The 14,641-nt window shown below is 39.1% G+C and overlaps 1 protein-coding gene across 3 annotated transcripts in view; it reads left to right on the top strand.

Moving 5' to 3' along the window:
* Nucleotides 1-14,641, top strand: part of MGAT4A (alpha-1,3-mannosyl-glycoprotein 4-beta-N-acetylglucosaminyltransferase A) — an 84,600-nt gene that overhangs the window by 49,270 nt on the left and 20,689 nt on the right. For 2 of the 3 annotated variants that reach the window (XM_074908530.1, XM_074908540.1), the window contains exons 6-12: nt 2,113-2,159; nt 2,742-2,855; nt 3,475-3,550; nt 5,002-5,116; nt 12,434-12,564; nt 13,197-13,304; nt 13,706-13,899. In XM_074908530.1, the coding sequence (XP_074764631.1) occupies nt 2,113-2,159; nt 2,742-2,855; nt 3,475-3,550; nt 5,002-5,116; nt 12,434-12,564; nt 13,197-13,304; nt 13,706-13,899 (785 nt within the window). Of the gene's footprint in view, nt 1-2,112; nt 2,160-2,741; nt 2,856-3,474; nt 3,551-5,001; nt 5,117-12,433; nt 12,565-13,196; nt 13,305-13,705; nt 14,390-14,641 lie in introns of those variants that run through there. The other variant, XM_074908549.1, reaches the window with a different exon arrangement.

Raw genomic sequence — 14,641 nt, 5'->3', positions numbered from 1 at the left:
ACACTGACTAAATTTCTGTATTTAATATTTTAAAGGGTTTTTTTTTAAAAAAAGAGAAACATTTTAGTTAAAGACTGATATACTAAACTATTTTTAGTTAGTCACTAGGTCACTTTGCAACTGTCATACACAGCAGACAGTTATGTCTTAAACTCCATTCCAGTAATAAAAGTGTGTGTGACTCCATAAAGACTTAATGATATATCAAGGTTCATATGGACTTGTGAGTCTCCTTACGTGGAACTCACTGCAGGATGAGTTTTAAATTGTGAACACCTTATCTGCTTATTTAGAACTTCTGTCCAGCATTAGGCATAGCACTTATGAAGAAACTATGATGAAAAATTGTACTGGATCTGGCTGAACTGGAATTGGTTTTCCCCTATAGCAGCCCTCACAGTGCTGTGGTTTATGCTGGGAGCTGGCAGGGTGTTGATAGCACCCTGGTGTTGTGGCTGCTGCTGAGCAGTGCTTACACAGCACCAAGGCTCTTTCCGACATTTCCCCCAGTGGGACGGGGTGGGCAAGATCTTGGGAGGGGACACAGCCAGGACAGCTGACCCAAACCGACCAAAGGGATATTCCAGACCATAGGACGTCTGCTCAGTATAAAGCTGGGAGAAAGGAGGAAGGGGGTGGGGTCACCCTTGGTCCTCTGAGGCAACCACTACGCGTATGGGAGCCCCGCTCCTGAGAAGGCCCGACAACGCCCCTTCATGGGAAGGAGATAATAAATCTGTTTGCTTTTGCTTCTGCGCACGGACCTTTGCTTCATTTTGCTTATATTAAAACTGCTTTTGTTTCACCCACAAGGGTTAGTTTATCTTCTTTCCCCTCTTTACCCTGTTGAGAAAACAAGGGGAAGGGGGGAGGGGAGAGTGATAGAGCGACTTGGTGGATACCTGGTATTTAGCCAGAGTCAAACCATCACAAAAATATATGACAAATGCTTTCTACTTATATTTTCTAGTAGTATTTAGAACCCGCTTTTGGAAGAAACCCACTGTCGTCCTTTTTGAAAAAGTGTGTGTCACTGGCGTTATGTTGGATTTTATAAAAATAAATCTTTAAAAATAGGAATGGTAATTTTTAAGATCAAAGGTTAAGCACCTTTATCAAACAAGATTAGTGGTTCTTTAGAAATGCTTGGAAGGGATTTATTCTCTGTGTGTATAATCCTTCAATGATAACCTGCGTTACAAATTCGTCCAAAAAAAAAAAAGAACTGTTCCTTTGTTTCCAGCATTTCAAAGGCAGCTATTTCTCTAGAATACTCATGAGCCACCAGAATCTGGGCTGACTTATAGACTATAAATTTTCTTTTGAAAACTGATGAATAGTGTATCAATTATTAGATTAGTGAGTATAACAAATTAGGGTTTTCATTCACACTGAGTTCATAGCTCTGTTTTCCTGACATGCATGTATATGACTAAGTGGATAGGTTGACTAACTGGCCAGTTCTGGCAAGTTAGATGATCTAGACTTTTCCAGAAGGTCACAATTTGTATTTTAACCAACAAGTAATTTTAGAATTTTTTCATCTTTAATAACTGGGTGATTGGTAGAGTTGACAGTCCCTCAAGTTTAGTCTTTGATGCAAAAAAGCAACCCTAGCTAGGAAAGCAGCGTGTTCATTGCTGTCTGTGGTTGGGGCATCCACGCTTTAAATGCAAAGTTTAGGAGATGTGTTTTTGAAAGAAGAGTATGTGTTCAATGACCTGTTTTCCAGAAAGCTTTCCGTGGTAATATTTTCATATATGTTATATAACAATAATATGAAGTTCTTCCTACACAAACACTCAGTGATCACTTTGTCATTAAGAGCATGAGAGGTTGCAAGAAAACACGAACAGTTGGATTAGAACTGTCTGTTAAATGCAGATATGAGGCAATTATTATTCCTCTCTTTTTAAGAAAAAAGTATTTCTTTTCTCATTAGACATAAAACATAGTTACATGTCTGATGTGTTCCTATATTACTCAAATATCTTATATGCTGAAATAGATTTTTGGGGACAGCTACCTCCAATGTTTATTTTACTGGGTTCTTTTAAAATGTGGCTCTAAAACTGCTAAGTATTCTTGGGTTTTGTGTTTGTTTTTTTCCAGACTGATCTTGATTATGTTAACAGTGTTGTTGCAAGCCTGGAAAAAGAGTAAGTTGTAATTTTAATGGGGGATTTCTTAGTTTATTGGTGGGTTTGATTTTTGCTTTTTCTGAAATCAAGTTGTGATAAGTAATAAAAAGTATTCTGGAAATAGGTGATCATGCATTTTTGTTTCTTGGGGGTGTGGACTTCTGAAGATAAAGTAATAGATGACAAATTAAGGGGCAGTGATTAAGTCAGTTAAATTGTAAAACAATAAATGGGATTAAATTATTTGATGCAACATAAACAGGATTGTTTTAACATGAATGGCAATTTGTAACATCTGCATTAAGGCCTTGTATTCTGTATGTTCAAAGAGAACTACAGAAAAAAAATCACTAGGTTTTGAAAAAAAGGAAGGCAAAAGAAGTGTTTAAAATCTCGTTAGAATTCTGATTATTGGGCAAGAGGCTGTCCTGCTCTGAAGAAGATGCTAAGGAAAACAGTGCTTTTTTACTACTATTACTTTATATCTTGTTTGAATATGTCGTTGTAAGCAGATATAATAACTGTACCAACAGAAAGCAAGCAGGAAGCCTTACAGAACTCAGAATCTCTCATGTGACTTTAGGATATTTCTATTGACAGGTTTTCTACAGAGATCAATTCTGGCTTGGTGGAAGTAATAGCCCCTCCTGCAACTTACTATCCTGACTTGACAAACTTGAAAGAGACATTTGGAGACTCAAAAGAGAGAGTGAGGTTAGTTTATTTCCCCCACATCTTTTCCCAGCTCCTCCCACACCCACACTTTTGTTGTTTATGAAATGGCAAGTGGGATGTGAATTCTTGAAATGTTTTCTTACTGTAATTCTTGCAAGTGTGGGGATGCTAAAAGTGCTCTGTGAATCAACCTCATTCCTATCTGCATGCTGTTCTGTGCACAATCAGAGCCTAATGCTATGCGTGGTTGAATTCATTTAGTGTTAAATTTTGGGAGAACTGAGACTTGATATACTTTTTTCCTCTGTATATAGACTTTATTGTTTACTGTTTTTTTTTTTCCTGAAATACTGTGTAAAACCCAGTAATTCCTGCTGAATTACCATTTAAAATGCACATGTGTTTTTAGTGAAATGTCAGGTAGTTTTCACAAAATCAGATTCAAGTTAAACCAGTTTTATGTCTGTATTAAAGCATAAGGTGAAAGCTTTGTTCCTTTTTTTCAGACAGAGGATTTCCTGAGGGAACAATGCCAGAAGCAGCTGTCCTAACATTTCACTAATATGCATCATTCTTCATAGTGAGATTTACTTTACATTGCCAGTGTGTATTGAAAGAACTTTTTACCATAATCCTGAAACGTTTAATTTGATTTCAGATGGAGAACAAAACAAAACTTGGATTACTGTTTTCTTATGATGTATGCCCAGAAAAAGGGGGTTTATTACATTCAGGTAAATTTCTCTTTGTTTTGAGACAAGTTTTCAAATGAGTCTTCAGAAATTATGCTGTCGGACACATCAGAAGGACCTACATAGAACAGAGATAACTTGATTCCATAGTTGAAGGAGGGCACTGAGTATGGAAATTATGGTATATGGGGAAGTAATCTGTAGAGGACACTATCTCTGTAGGAGAAAGTAATTTGTCCTATGTGACTTACTTTATCTTAAGATACTTAATAAAAAAAAGTGAAGGAATTCAGACAGCTTAACTACCGCTTTTTCCTTCTCCACCAAATGAGTTGCCGTTGAGTCATGTAGGCAAAAACCACCAGCACAATTTTGAGTGGAAATTGAGCTAAAATCCATTTTTATTTGCTTTTGAAGGCAAGTGCAGGGTCACTTTTGTACGACTGTTGTGTAGTGGTGTATTTTCAATGTGTTGCTAGACTTACCTTTTTTCTTTTTTAAAGAGGTTTTCAAGAGTAGAGTTAAGCAATTCTTCTTGAATTTAATTTAGCTTGGAATTGTTCCTATTAGGTCTTGCTGCTTTGAAGTAGAAGCCTTAACCTTACAGGTATTGCAGTAGTGAGTAACTGTGCTTGTGATCTTTATTTAGATTTTGGGACCGTGTCCTTTGGGTATAAAGCCCCACTCACCTCATCTAGTTTTTACAAAGCTATGCTGAGTGCTCTCAGAGCTGTTGGAGACTGAGCTCTCCTGGAAGCTGCACAGCCAGTGACATGAGACAGTCTTTCTGAAACTAGGCAGTTGCACAAGTATTAGTGCCAGCACAAGGGGGAGAGCATGAATGCACTGGGAGGAAGGACAGGACAAGCAGGATCCTTAAAGCAGTGGCCGGCACTTACTGTGAATTAAAGGCTTTGTAGCACCCCATCTTGGTAGTTCTGCTGCCTGGACTAGATGATTAGTTTGAACTATGTGCCTGTTCTTGTGTTGGACAGCAAAATCCAGGTGAAATGAATCCTACCTGTGTAGACAAGGTGTCTCTTAGCTTTTTGTCTCAGAGGAGAAATTCTTTCAGTGCTGTTAGGTGTATGAGTAAACAGAGTCACGTTTGTGTACAAATAATACAGATATTCTACTTGTTCTACTACTGATGGTGTCACTTAGTCTAACATTATTTCATGAATGATTTTCCTCTGAAGAGATTAGCTAGAAAAGCAATGTTCTGCAGTAATAAGTTGAGATACATTTGTGGATTCTTACCATAGAAAGATTCTGGATTAGTTCTCCACAAATAGACAGACTGTGATCCCTACAATAGTTATTCTTGGCTATAGCATCTAGGTTTATAGCAGCACTTGGATTAGAAATATATGGCTTATATGTTAGCAATATATTGTAAATCAGTATTTCCTAGCTGTCCTTTTTCCTATTGCTTTGCTGGTGCTTTTTTTTTTTTTCTTATTTATGTTGATATCACTGCTACCTTTCTCTAGCTTGAAGATGACATCGTTGTCAAGCAGAATTATTTCAGCACAATAAAAAATTTTGCGCTTCAGCTCGCTTCTGAAGATTGGATGATTCTAGAATTTTCTCAGCTGGGTTTCATTGGTAAGAAAATCTTCACTTTAGTAGTTTGAAAGAACACATTCATCCTCAGACTGTAAATTAATAGTTATCTGACTTCGAAGCTATCTTCTTTGTACTAGAAATAGACCACAACATAAAAATTCACTGGCTTTTTTAGTAACTCTGGTTTAACTTGTGGGTTGGTTTTTTTCCAGTTGCTTCAAATACTTTTGTATGACTGAGGCAAACTCAAAGTGTTGTAAAAGAGAGCATTTTTATAACCAAAAGTCAATTAATTTATAAAAATACTAACAGTTGAACAGCAATTTAGCTGCTGTTAAAACAAAAATGTCATTAAAACATAACTGACTAAAGTAAAATTTTTGAAAGTGCGAAAACTAACTCCACCTAATACAACTTCATTTATGTTTGTGCCAAAGTTTCCAAGAATCAGTAGTAACCACTTTGTCTTGGTGGCAAAGCCTATTCTATCTCTACCTTCCTACTCCATCAAGGAGAAGTTATGACAGTGTGCCCCTTCTTAGGTGTAGTTAGAATCTATCTGTCATTTGCAGTGAACAACAGTGAAAGAAGCTAATGCAGCTTCTCAGGCTGTTGTGGATTGACTACCAGGGTGCTGTTGAAATTACTTTATGGGTCTGCTCTTACACTCATACGTTTTTATTGAGGGGTACTAGACTTAACAGAAAAGCAATGAAAGACAAGTTTTGAAGGCATTTTACAAATCAAAAGTTTATTTCATTACTGCAGTGATATGTCATGATATGTTTAAAAGCAGTAAGCTGGAGATACACAAGGAAAAATGAAGAGCTATGTCAAGACTGAAGATTCCTATATGTAGTCAACACAATTCCAAAGCAAAGACTGGAAGTTGAGCTCAGAACAGGAAGAAAATGCTACGTGTAACAGATAAAGTGTCGTTCTCTTGGAAATTCTTACAGTTTAGGACATGCACTATCTACCCCATGCAGATGTATTTCAGATCACTTATTATTTGTATATTTGTGTATGTCGCACCCCTTTCTGTTCTCAGTGCTGCTACAGAGGGCTCAATGTCTAAGCCAGAAGGGATAGGTAGATAGTTCTTAATACTGAGATTTGGCTTAATCACCCTCACAACTGTTTAAAAATATTTTAAAGTTGTTTTTCTATACTGTCTATATGCTTTTTTCAGTGTAGGCTCTGAAAATAGTTTAGTTGTTCGCTCGTGCTGCTTATATCACTGTTCTTTATTCCTTGTATCATATTTGTTTGCCTCCTTTTAATTAGATTATAGCAGTAGAATTTCAGATGAATTTAGCTATGGCTACACATCTTAATGTTGCTTTTCTACCTAGAAAATTAAACTAGATTTTTTTTCTTCCAATTTAGCTACTTACCCTGCTTTTAAGTTTTGAGAGAAAAATTAATATTCATGAAAGTGACTAAAACTTCTGGCTTTGAGACACAAGTGCTATACAGCTCTATAACAAAAGTGCTACACAGTGCTATAACTGTATACTGCATAGAAATTTTTTTGCAAGTAATATACATTTGCCTCATCTCTGCTATCCCTTTATGGATCTTGGTGCAGACTGATACTCTGGTAATTTGGTAGTTTAAATAGCTATGGAGAAGAGCAAAAGTAGTTGTTTGTAACTGGAGATGAGTTTTATGTGTAGATGTCCAAGAGAGAAAGTAGAGCACTGAATTGTCTAGATGCTACTAATTTAGAAATAATCTCTGAAAGAGAGAGGTGTGGCTGATTTGCTGTAAGGTGTTGGAAACCTTGATCAGCTTGCAAGTTTGCTAGGTAAAAATGTTTTTTGTCATAGTGTATTTCTGAAATGAAAATCTAATTTATGCAAGTACTACATAAGGAAGTGACAAATGCAGCTATTTAGGCTGACAGCGGAATTATAGAATTCTGTCACCTCTGCCACAGAGCAGAAGTTGCTTCCTTTGTTTTTTTTAATACTGAAAGCATAGTCTTAAATGCTGTCAAGTATCTAATAAATAATGGGTGAGATGTATGCTGTTTCCCTACGAAGCTATGTGAAAGGAGATGCATCTTTTCCTCTTCTGGATTCTGGTTTGCACTGAGGTTCCTGACAAAACATTAGGAAAGTCCTCCTAGTTTTCATGAGCAATACTGATTTGTCTTCCAAGTGCCTGTGGTCTGAAGTGTTTTTCAGAGGATCACCAATACCCTACACTGTAGCTGTAAGCCAGCTGTCACAAACTTTTAATGGAGTGGTCTGAAACCAGCCTTTTGGTTGTCTTATACAGTTCCCCTGAATCTTACTGTGCCATGATGTTTTAAGGCCTGTTGTTCTGATTATTTAAAGTTGTTCTGATTCCAATTTTGCTCAAGCTGTCCACATAGTTTAAGTTTGGGGAAGAGTAGATCAAGTGAAATATTTGAGATTTAAATAACTTCAAAGAGGTTCTAGTTTTAATGCCAGTAATTTGCATATCATTAACAGGAAAAGCATTGAAAACTTCAACTATAGTTAGAATTTTTGCTTGCAGGTATAAAATGATTGTTGGTGTAGACTGAATACATTTAATGATGCTTATGTGGAAGAGTGAAAACAAATGATTTAGATATTTACAGTTGAGAGAACTGTAAAACCCAAAGTTTTTCATTTTATCTGTGTCTTGTACTTGCCAATAAAATACTGAGAGGGCCAGAATAGTTCACTAAGGATAGCATTTTAATGGACTGAAAATAAGATAGAAGTCTTGGCAGGGCACAATAAATAGCAGAAAATGTTCCACAATTTTTTTTTTTCCAGTCCTGGCTCTCACTTTTACCAATATAGATAAATAATATGGGGAAAGTCTCCCACATTTTTTAAATTTCTAGGAGTTTATGGAAAAGATTTTACCTTTGAGTCTTAATTCTATTGGATTTTGAAGTTTGTTTTCGAGGGTAGATTATATGCACACAGAATCTGAAGCCTCTGAAGTTTTTTCAGCAGTCTCCTTGATTTATGTCTGTTCTCATGCACTGTACCAAGTGCATGAACAAGGTGCAAGATGAGCCATTGCTTCAATTCTTTCACATTGTCACTGGCTTGAGGCAATGCATGTTGTCTTCAGTTTTTGCTTTGGTCTCTTTGGCTTGATGATTGTTGACTGCATATTGGGGGTGGCCAGTGGGCAATCTGTAGGCTGGATCTGGATGGCATCTCAGTGTCTCCATGGCTCACAGCACTTTCCTCACCTGCAGCTGCATGGGAGGGTCATAGGACCTCAGGACCTTGGTAAATGCTGCTTCTAGTTCTATGCCTTAGGGAAGCCAGGTTGCTGGAGAAGGAGCCTTTCTCCAGGAGCTTTCTCAGGAGAAGATAGGCAATGGCTTGGCTGGTTTGGATTCAGAGGGGCTGGGGTGTCAGATCTGTGGAGTAGGAGTTGTACTGGGCTGCTTTCCATCACAAGGAGTAGCTGTGGATAGTAAGGGGTCCAGAGCTCTGAAGACCTGTTTTGCCAGGGACTTCCCTGCAGAGGCCTGTTTTTGACTGGTATGGAAAGAGCGTTCTAGGGGGAGAAAAGTGACATTGATCCATAGCAGTACTACTGTGCTCTGCTGGTGATGTCCTGAGATAGAAATGACAGATGAGGGATGCTGTGTTTATACTGAAGGGCAAGGATCTGGGGCAAAGCTGTGCCAAGCTGAGTATGGAAGATGGTGACAACATTTCAGCAAGTAGTGTGTGAATGTTTGCCCTTGGTTGCTGAAGAGAAATGAGGGCTTCTCTCAGGAGCAGGGTGTTGCCTGTCCATCTTTGTTCCAGTGATCATTATGAATTAAAGTGCAAAGGCTTTGCCTGCACTGTTGAACCCTTCCATGGTGCTGAGCAGTGTAATGTAGAGAGGCCAGATGGGTCTGAAAATGCTAGTGCGGGTATAGCCAGCTGATGCTTACCTAGCATATTCTGAGTAGTTGCAGTTGGATGTATCAGTGTGGTTTTTGGTTTTATTTTCGTTTGTTTTTCCTGGTGCATCTTCTGACATCACCATGTTAACTAGATTATTCCCCAAGTCAAGGGTGGTTGACTGCATGGTTGACAGTAGTATGTCAGTCCAGGCCTAGAGGAAGGTGCTTCTGGGCCTATGCAAGTTGGGTGGGAGTGTTGATCTGCTCGAGGGTAGGGAGGCTCTGCAGAGAGACCTGGACAGGCTGGAGCCATGGGCTGAGGCCAACTGGAGGAGTTTCAATAAGGCCAAATGCCGGGGGCTGCCCTTGGGCCACAACAACCCCCAGCAGTGCTACAGGCTTGGGGAGGAGCGGCTGGAGGGCTGCCAGTCAGAGAGGGACCTGGGGGTGTTGATTGACAGCTGGTTGAACAGGAGCCAGCAGTGTGCCCAGGTGGCCAAGAAGGCCAATGGCATCCTGGCTTGTGTCAACAATAGCGTGGCCAGCAGGGACAGGGAAGGGATCTTACCCCTGTACTCGGCACTGGTGAGGCCGCACCTTGATTCCTGTGTTCAGTTTTGGGCCCCTCACTACAAAAAGGACATTGAGTTACTCGAGCGTGTCCAGAGAAGGGCAACGAAGCTGGTGCAGGGTCTGGAGCACAGGTCGTACGGGGAGCGGCTGAGGGAACTGGGGGTGTTTAGTCTGGAGAAGAGGAGGCTGAGGGGAGACCTCATCGTCCTCTACAGCTACCTGAAAGGAGGGTGCAGAGAGCTGGGGATGAGCCTTTAACCAAGTAATAAGCAATAGGACAAGAGGTAATGCCCTCAAGTTGTGCCAGGGAAGGTTCAGACTAGATATTAATAAGTATTTCTTTACAGAACGGGTTGTTAGGCGTTGGAATGGGCTGCCCATGGACGTGGTGGAGTCCCCATCCCTGGAGGTGTTTAAGAGTAGAGTCAACATAGCACTGAGGGATATGGTGTAGTTGGGAACTGTCAGTGTTAGGTCAGTGGTCTTTTCTAACCCAAACAATTCTGTGATTCTGTGAGATCACATCAGACTTATTTTCTAGAAAAGATGAGGCCATTTAGGCAGTCTCCTAAGTATGTATCCTCTCTTCGGGAAAAGCAAGGATCTTGCAATTCGAGATCTTGGTACTCTCAAAGCAAATCTCTGTATGTAAGAGCCTGGTACCTGGCAGTGTCAGACCACACATAACAGGGCCCCTGCAACTTCCTTAAAAATATCCTTGTTGCTAATATATATAAGCTAACAATATGTCATTCTATGTCTACTTGGAAATACTGTCTAATGTGCCAGGTTTGGTCACCTGTTTCAGTAGAGAAATTTTCCATCCCTGCTACAACAGGGACTCCCAGTTCCTTGGTTTTGTTTTGGGTTTTTTTTTATGCTGCCTTGCAATAATCCTCTATGAATTAGACTTCGGTGAGCCTCAAAAGAAAGAGAAGTAACAATGTCTGGTTCTGACTGATAGGCCACATGTACATTCACAGCGGAAATGTATGTTTCTAATCACTTAAGTCTAAATAGCTTTTTATGTTTTGTGTAGTACTGGTCAGGGTGATACTTTAGGTATTCTCTTCTGTTTATATAAATGCAACCACCCTCCTTAATGGCTAAATAAGGTAGGCTGCTTGCACCATTTCTTCATTTCCACTCAGCCACCTGCTCAAGTAGACTGTTACACTGCTGATTGTTTTTAAGCTTCCTACAAAATGTTGTTCCCTATTTGTTTGTCATCCAGACTAGCCTGTACAGCTCCTTAGTGGCCTTACCAAAAAAATCTGTCGTCTTGTAGGTGAGAATTAAATCCCCTTTTCTGATGAGTATGGGAGGTGTTTTTGCCACCTCAAGAGAGGAACCTGTTCTTAGCATCTACTCCAGCTGTTCTTTGCAAATGTAGAAGGAGAAAATATTAGGACCTCTACCACTTGTGGAACTCGTTATTTAAAAAAGTCTTTGAAGGCCTCATAGTTTACAAGTGGGAAAAAAAAAAATTCACATGCCTAAGTGCTGCATGTTAGTGTGTCGTATGGAACTCCCAAGTGTGGACAGATAGAAGACTTGCATTGGAGAATAGCTTCTATTGTACTCTGATCCATCGATGCACATGTGCCCCAAGAACCCATACCTGTCTAAGTCAGCACTGCCCACATCTCAGCACCATCGACAGAACCGAATCACTTCAGCCAGTGTCCTCCTAAGAGATTCATTGTCATGTAATGTCTTTTTCCTTTGCCTCCTCCATTGTAGCCTAGCAAAGTAGAGGCAGATAATCTGGAAAGCTGTTGTTGTTTACAGAATCTGTTCTCAAATCTGGAACTGCCTCTGGGAGTTTAATTGGCACTCAGTCCCTGGTACAAGCACTTGTGGTTCTGTCTTCAGCCTTGGACCGCTCCACTCCCAGTTACGTGTTGCTCCCGATAGTAGTTCTTCATACAAGGCACCTTTCTTAAGTGCTGCATTTGGTTTAAAAAAATAACCCAGTGTATTGGCCACCTTTCTCTTCAGATATCTGTACTGGCAGTGAAGTTTATTCCACAACCATGTAAATAGTTGCTCTTGTTGATAGTTAATAGACTTGCTTCATCAACAGTAAGTTTCCTTCTTTTGCGAAGGCCTCCTTTAAGCCTAACAGTTTGCAGGGTTCCCAAGAATCCTGTAGCATAATGCCACCCAGAAGTCCATCTGTACTTGACCAAGCAGTATGCTGTGTTGGAGGTCCCAAAGTCATGGCAGTACTTAGTAAAGAAGTTCTGCAGTTTTTGTTTGTGGGAGGGACTTGCAGACTATCTACTAGGCAGCTGACTGCTTAGTGTGTGGCAGGTTGAAAATGCCCTCGCTATGAATTTGCTGATGGCCTGTGTATTTCAGAAAAAACTCTGGTCGTGGCTGTGATGTGTCTCTTTTTTTGTTTAAGTTGCATTGTCTCTGGTTATGTTCTAGTAGCTTCCTTCTTTCCCTTTGATTTTTCTACACAGAAGGATCTGGAGTTAGTGGTAGGTGTTCCATCTTTGCTTTTTGTACCTGCAAAAGCTGAAATTGTATGACTGGGCAGATAACACTCGCAACAGCTCCTTGTCTCAAAGCTTACATGTGGCATAGACACAAATCCATGAATCTTCTTTCTCTATTTTTGCAAACTGACAATTTCTGTTCTTATGGAGACTGTTGTAGTATACATTGAATATTTTGATAGCACCAAGATCTAATATGAGTCCTTGTTTGAATACTTGTTTTATTTAGTTTTGCATAGCTGAAAGGTATGGAGCTTTTAATAACATTGAGATTTCAAGTTGTTCATTGCTAACATTTCTTGTCTTGGCACAAACTTATCTGTTGATAAACTGATTTCAACAGACAATGTTATCTTTAATCTCAAATAACTCCAGTTATTCTTAATATCGTCACAGGTAAAATGTTCCAGTCTCCAGATATCACTCTTATTGTAGAGTTCATATTTATGTTTTATAAAGAGAAACCTATTGATTGGCTCCTGGACCATATCCTCTGGGTGAAAGTGTGTAACCCTGAGAAAGATGCTGTAAGTATGTTTTTATTATAAAGCTTCTAATATGTTTTCATGGTGATGAATGAGTTGGTTGTGGTGAGCTGGAGGCTAGCATACTGTGGATTACAGTTACTGCATGTCCTGAAAGAGTCTTTCTTCCTACCAAGAATTTGAGAGACCATTTGCAGAGCCATTATAACAGTTATTGTTTCAGATTTTGGAGATGGATGCAGTAGGAAGAAAAGCAAAAGTCTAGTTAGCTTCTGTATGTAATGGTCCTAAAATAAACTCATTCATGTAACCCCCACTGAGGCTCTGCAGAATGCCACTGCTTGGGTGGTAGTCATAGAGAAGGTTCCAAATGGAGAATAAACTTTGGATATTTGCCCTACATTTCTCAAGGGGCACCCTCACTGAAAGACTGAATAAACAGATTCTGTGCAAGAACCTTGAACAGTATTATATTTGCACAACAGTCTTGGTAGATTTCTGGAATGAAAGCAAGAACAACTGGATAAATAGGTCTGGGTTCTTGTTGAATCTTTTTGGTTCATGTAACATCATATACTTGCAGTAAAATCTTGGCAACCTTGTGTTGGTTTTACTAATGTGATTTTTTAATTTTTTTTTTTTTTTAAACCCCTCCCCTCCCCCCCCCATTTCAGAAACATTGTGATCGACAGAAATCTAACCTACGGATACGCTTCAGGCCTTCTCTTTTCCAGCATGTTGGCCTCCACTCCTCTCTAGCAGGGAAGATCCAGAAACTCACAGTTAGTAGCTAAATTTTCCTTCTTTTCCGGAGCAGTCTGATTAAATGGAAAAATTTGTAGTCATTGAGAAAACAGGAATTTTCTTGTTGTCTGGCATTTTCAAGCATGTTATGTAGTACTCCAGTTGAAACGAAATCTGATTTAAACTGGTTACTATCAAGTATGAGAAGTGTTAATCTCAGTTTACTTTGTGGATTTTTGCTAGGGGATAGTTTTCTAATTTTTTTACTTTAATGGCATGTTCATCTTGTAATCAGTGCAAGATCTGATACACCCAAAAATGAGTAATGCATTCATTTTCTATTTTATGCAAGTGTTTGATTTAAGTGTAACCACTTGGGAAAAGAACATAATAAACCGGGTTATCTGACCAGCTTGATGTTTGTCTGTTTTTCAATTAGGATAAAGACTTCCTGAAACCATTGCTGCATAAAATCCACGTGAATCCACCTGCAGAGGTTTCAACATCTTTAAAAGTCTACCAGGGGCATACGCTAGAAAAAACCTACGTAGGGGAAGATTTTTTCTGGGCTGTCACACCAGTTGCTGGGGATTATATTCTATTTAAATTTGACAAGCCAGTCAATGTAGAAAGGTTAGTAATTATTTGCCTTTGGTCTCATATCTAAAGCTGCTTGTTTGCCAAGAATGCTTGAAGATAGAATTTGGGGCTGTCATTATAACGTACATAATGATGTAGGGTCTTTGGAGTTCAGCTGAAACTATGATCATTGGTGTCTTCCCTCTAATTCTTTTACTACTGTAAATTTTGTCTTGCTCTTTTTTTTTTTTTTTTTAAATATTTAGTCCAAAGCCTTTTTGATAAACGTAATTCAAACCCAGTGCTTCTCTGACAGTTCATAAGAGAATTTAAAAGAAGCCAATTTGATTCTACTTGTACTTGGTTGGTCTGCTTCTAATTACAGAGCAATTGTACAGCGTGGTGTGTGGTACAGTATGTTGTGCCCTGCAGCCTTGGTCCCTTGATTGTCCAGATCAGAAATCTTGATGGAGCATATCACGATGTCCCCAGACCTGAAAGCTGGGAACTCTGAAGGGTAATGTTTTTTAGATTTAGCTTTAGGGCTTGAAAAAAGTCACCATGCTAAGAATCCAAGTTGGCCTATTTAAAAAAGTTAAAATTTAACGAACAAACAAAAAAAAAAAGCAGAGTGGTGCCCTTGAAATACAAATATCTGTGATCTGTTAGAGGAATAAAGGTGACTTCTTTTTAGCTATTCATCAGATTAAATAAGGATAATAGAATTTGTGCTTTAGAGCATAGTCATCCTTTAGTTTTATTGAGACTTATTTGCTGCTTTGCTTTTTACTATCTT

Source organism: Athene noctua, chromosome 1 (assembly GCF_965140245.1).
Source record: "Athene noctua chromosome 1, bAthNoc1.hap1.1, whole genome shotgun sequence".
NCBI lineage: Eukaryota > Metazoa > Chordata > Aves > Strigiformes > Strigidae > Athene > Athene noctua.
This window is presented reverse-complemented; position numbering and strand designations above follow the sequence as displayed.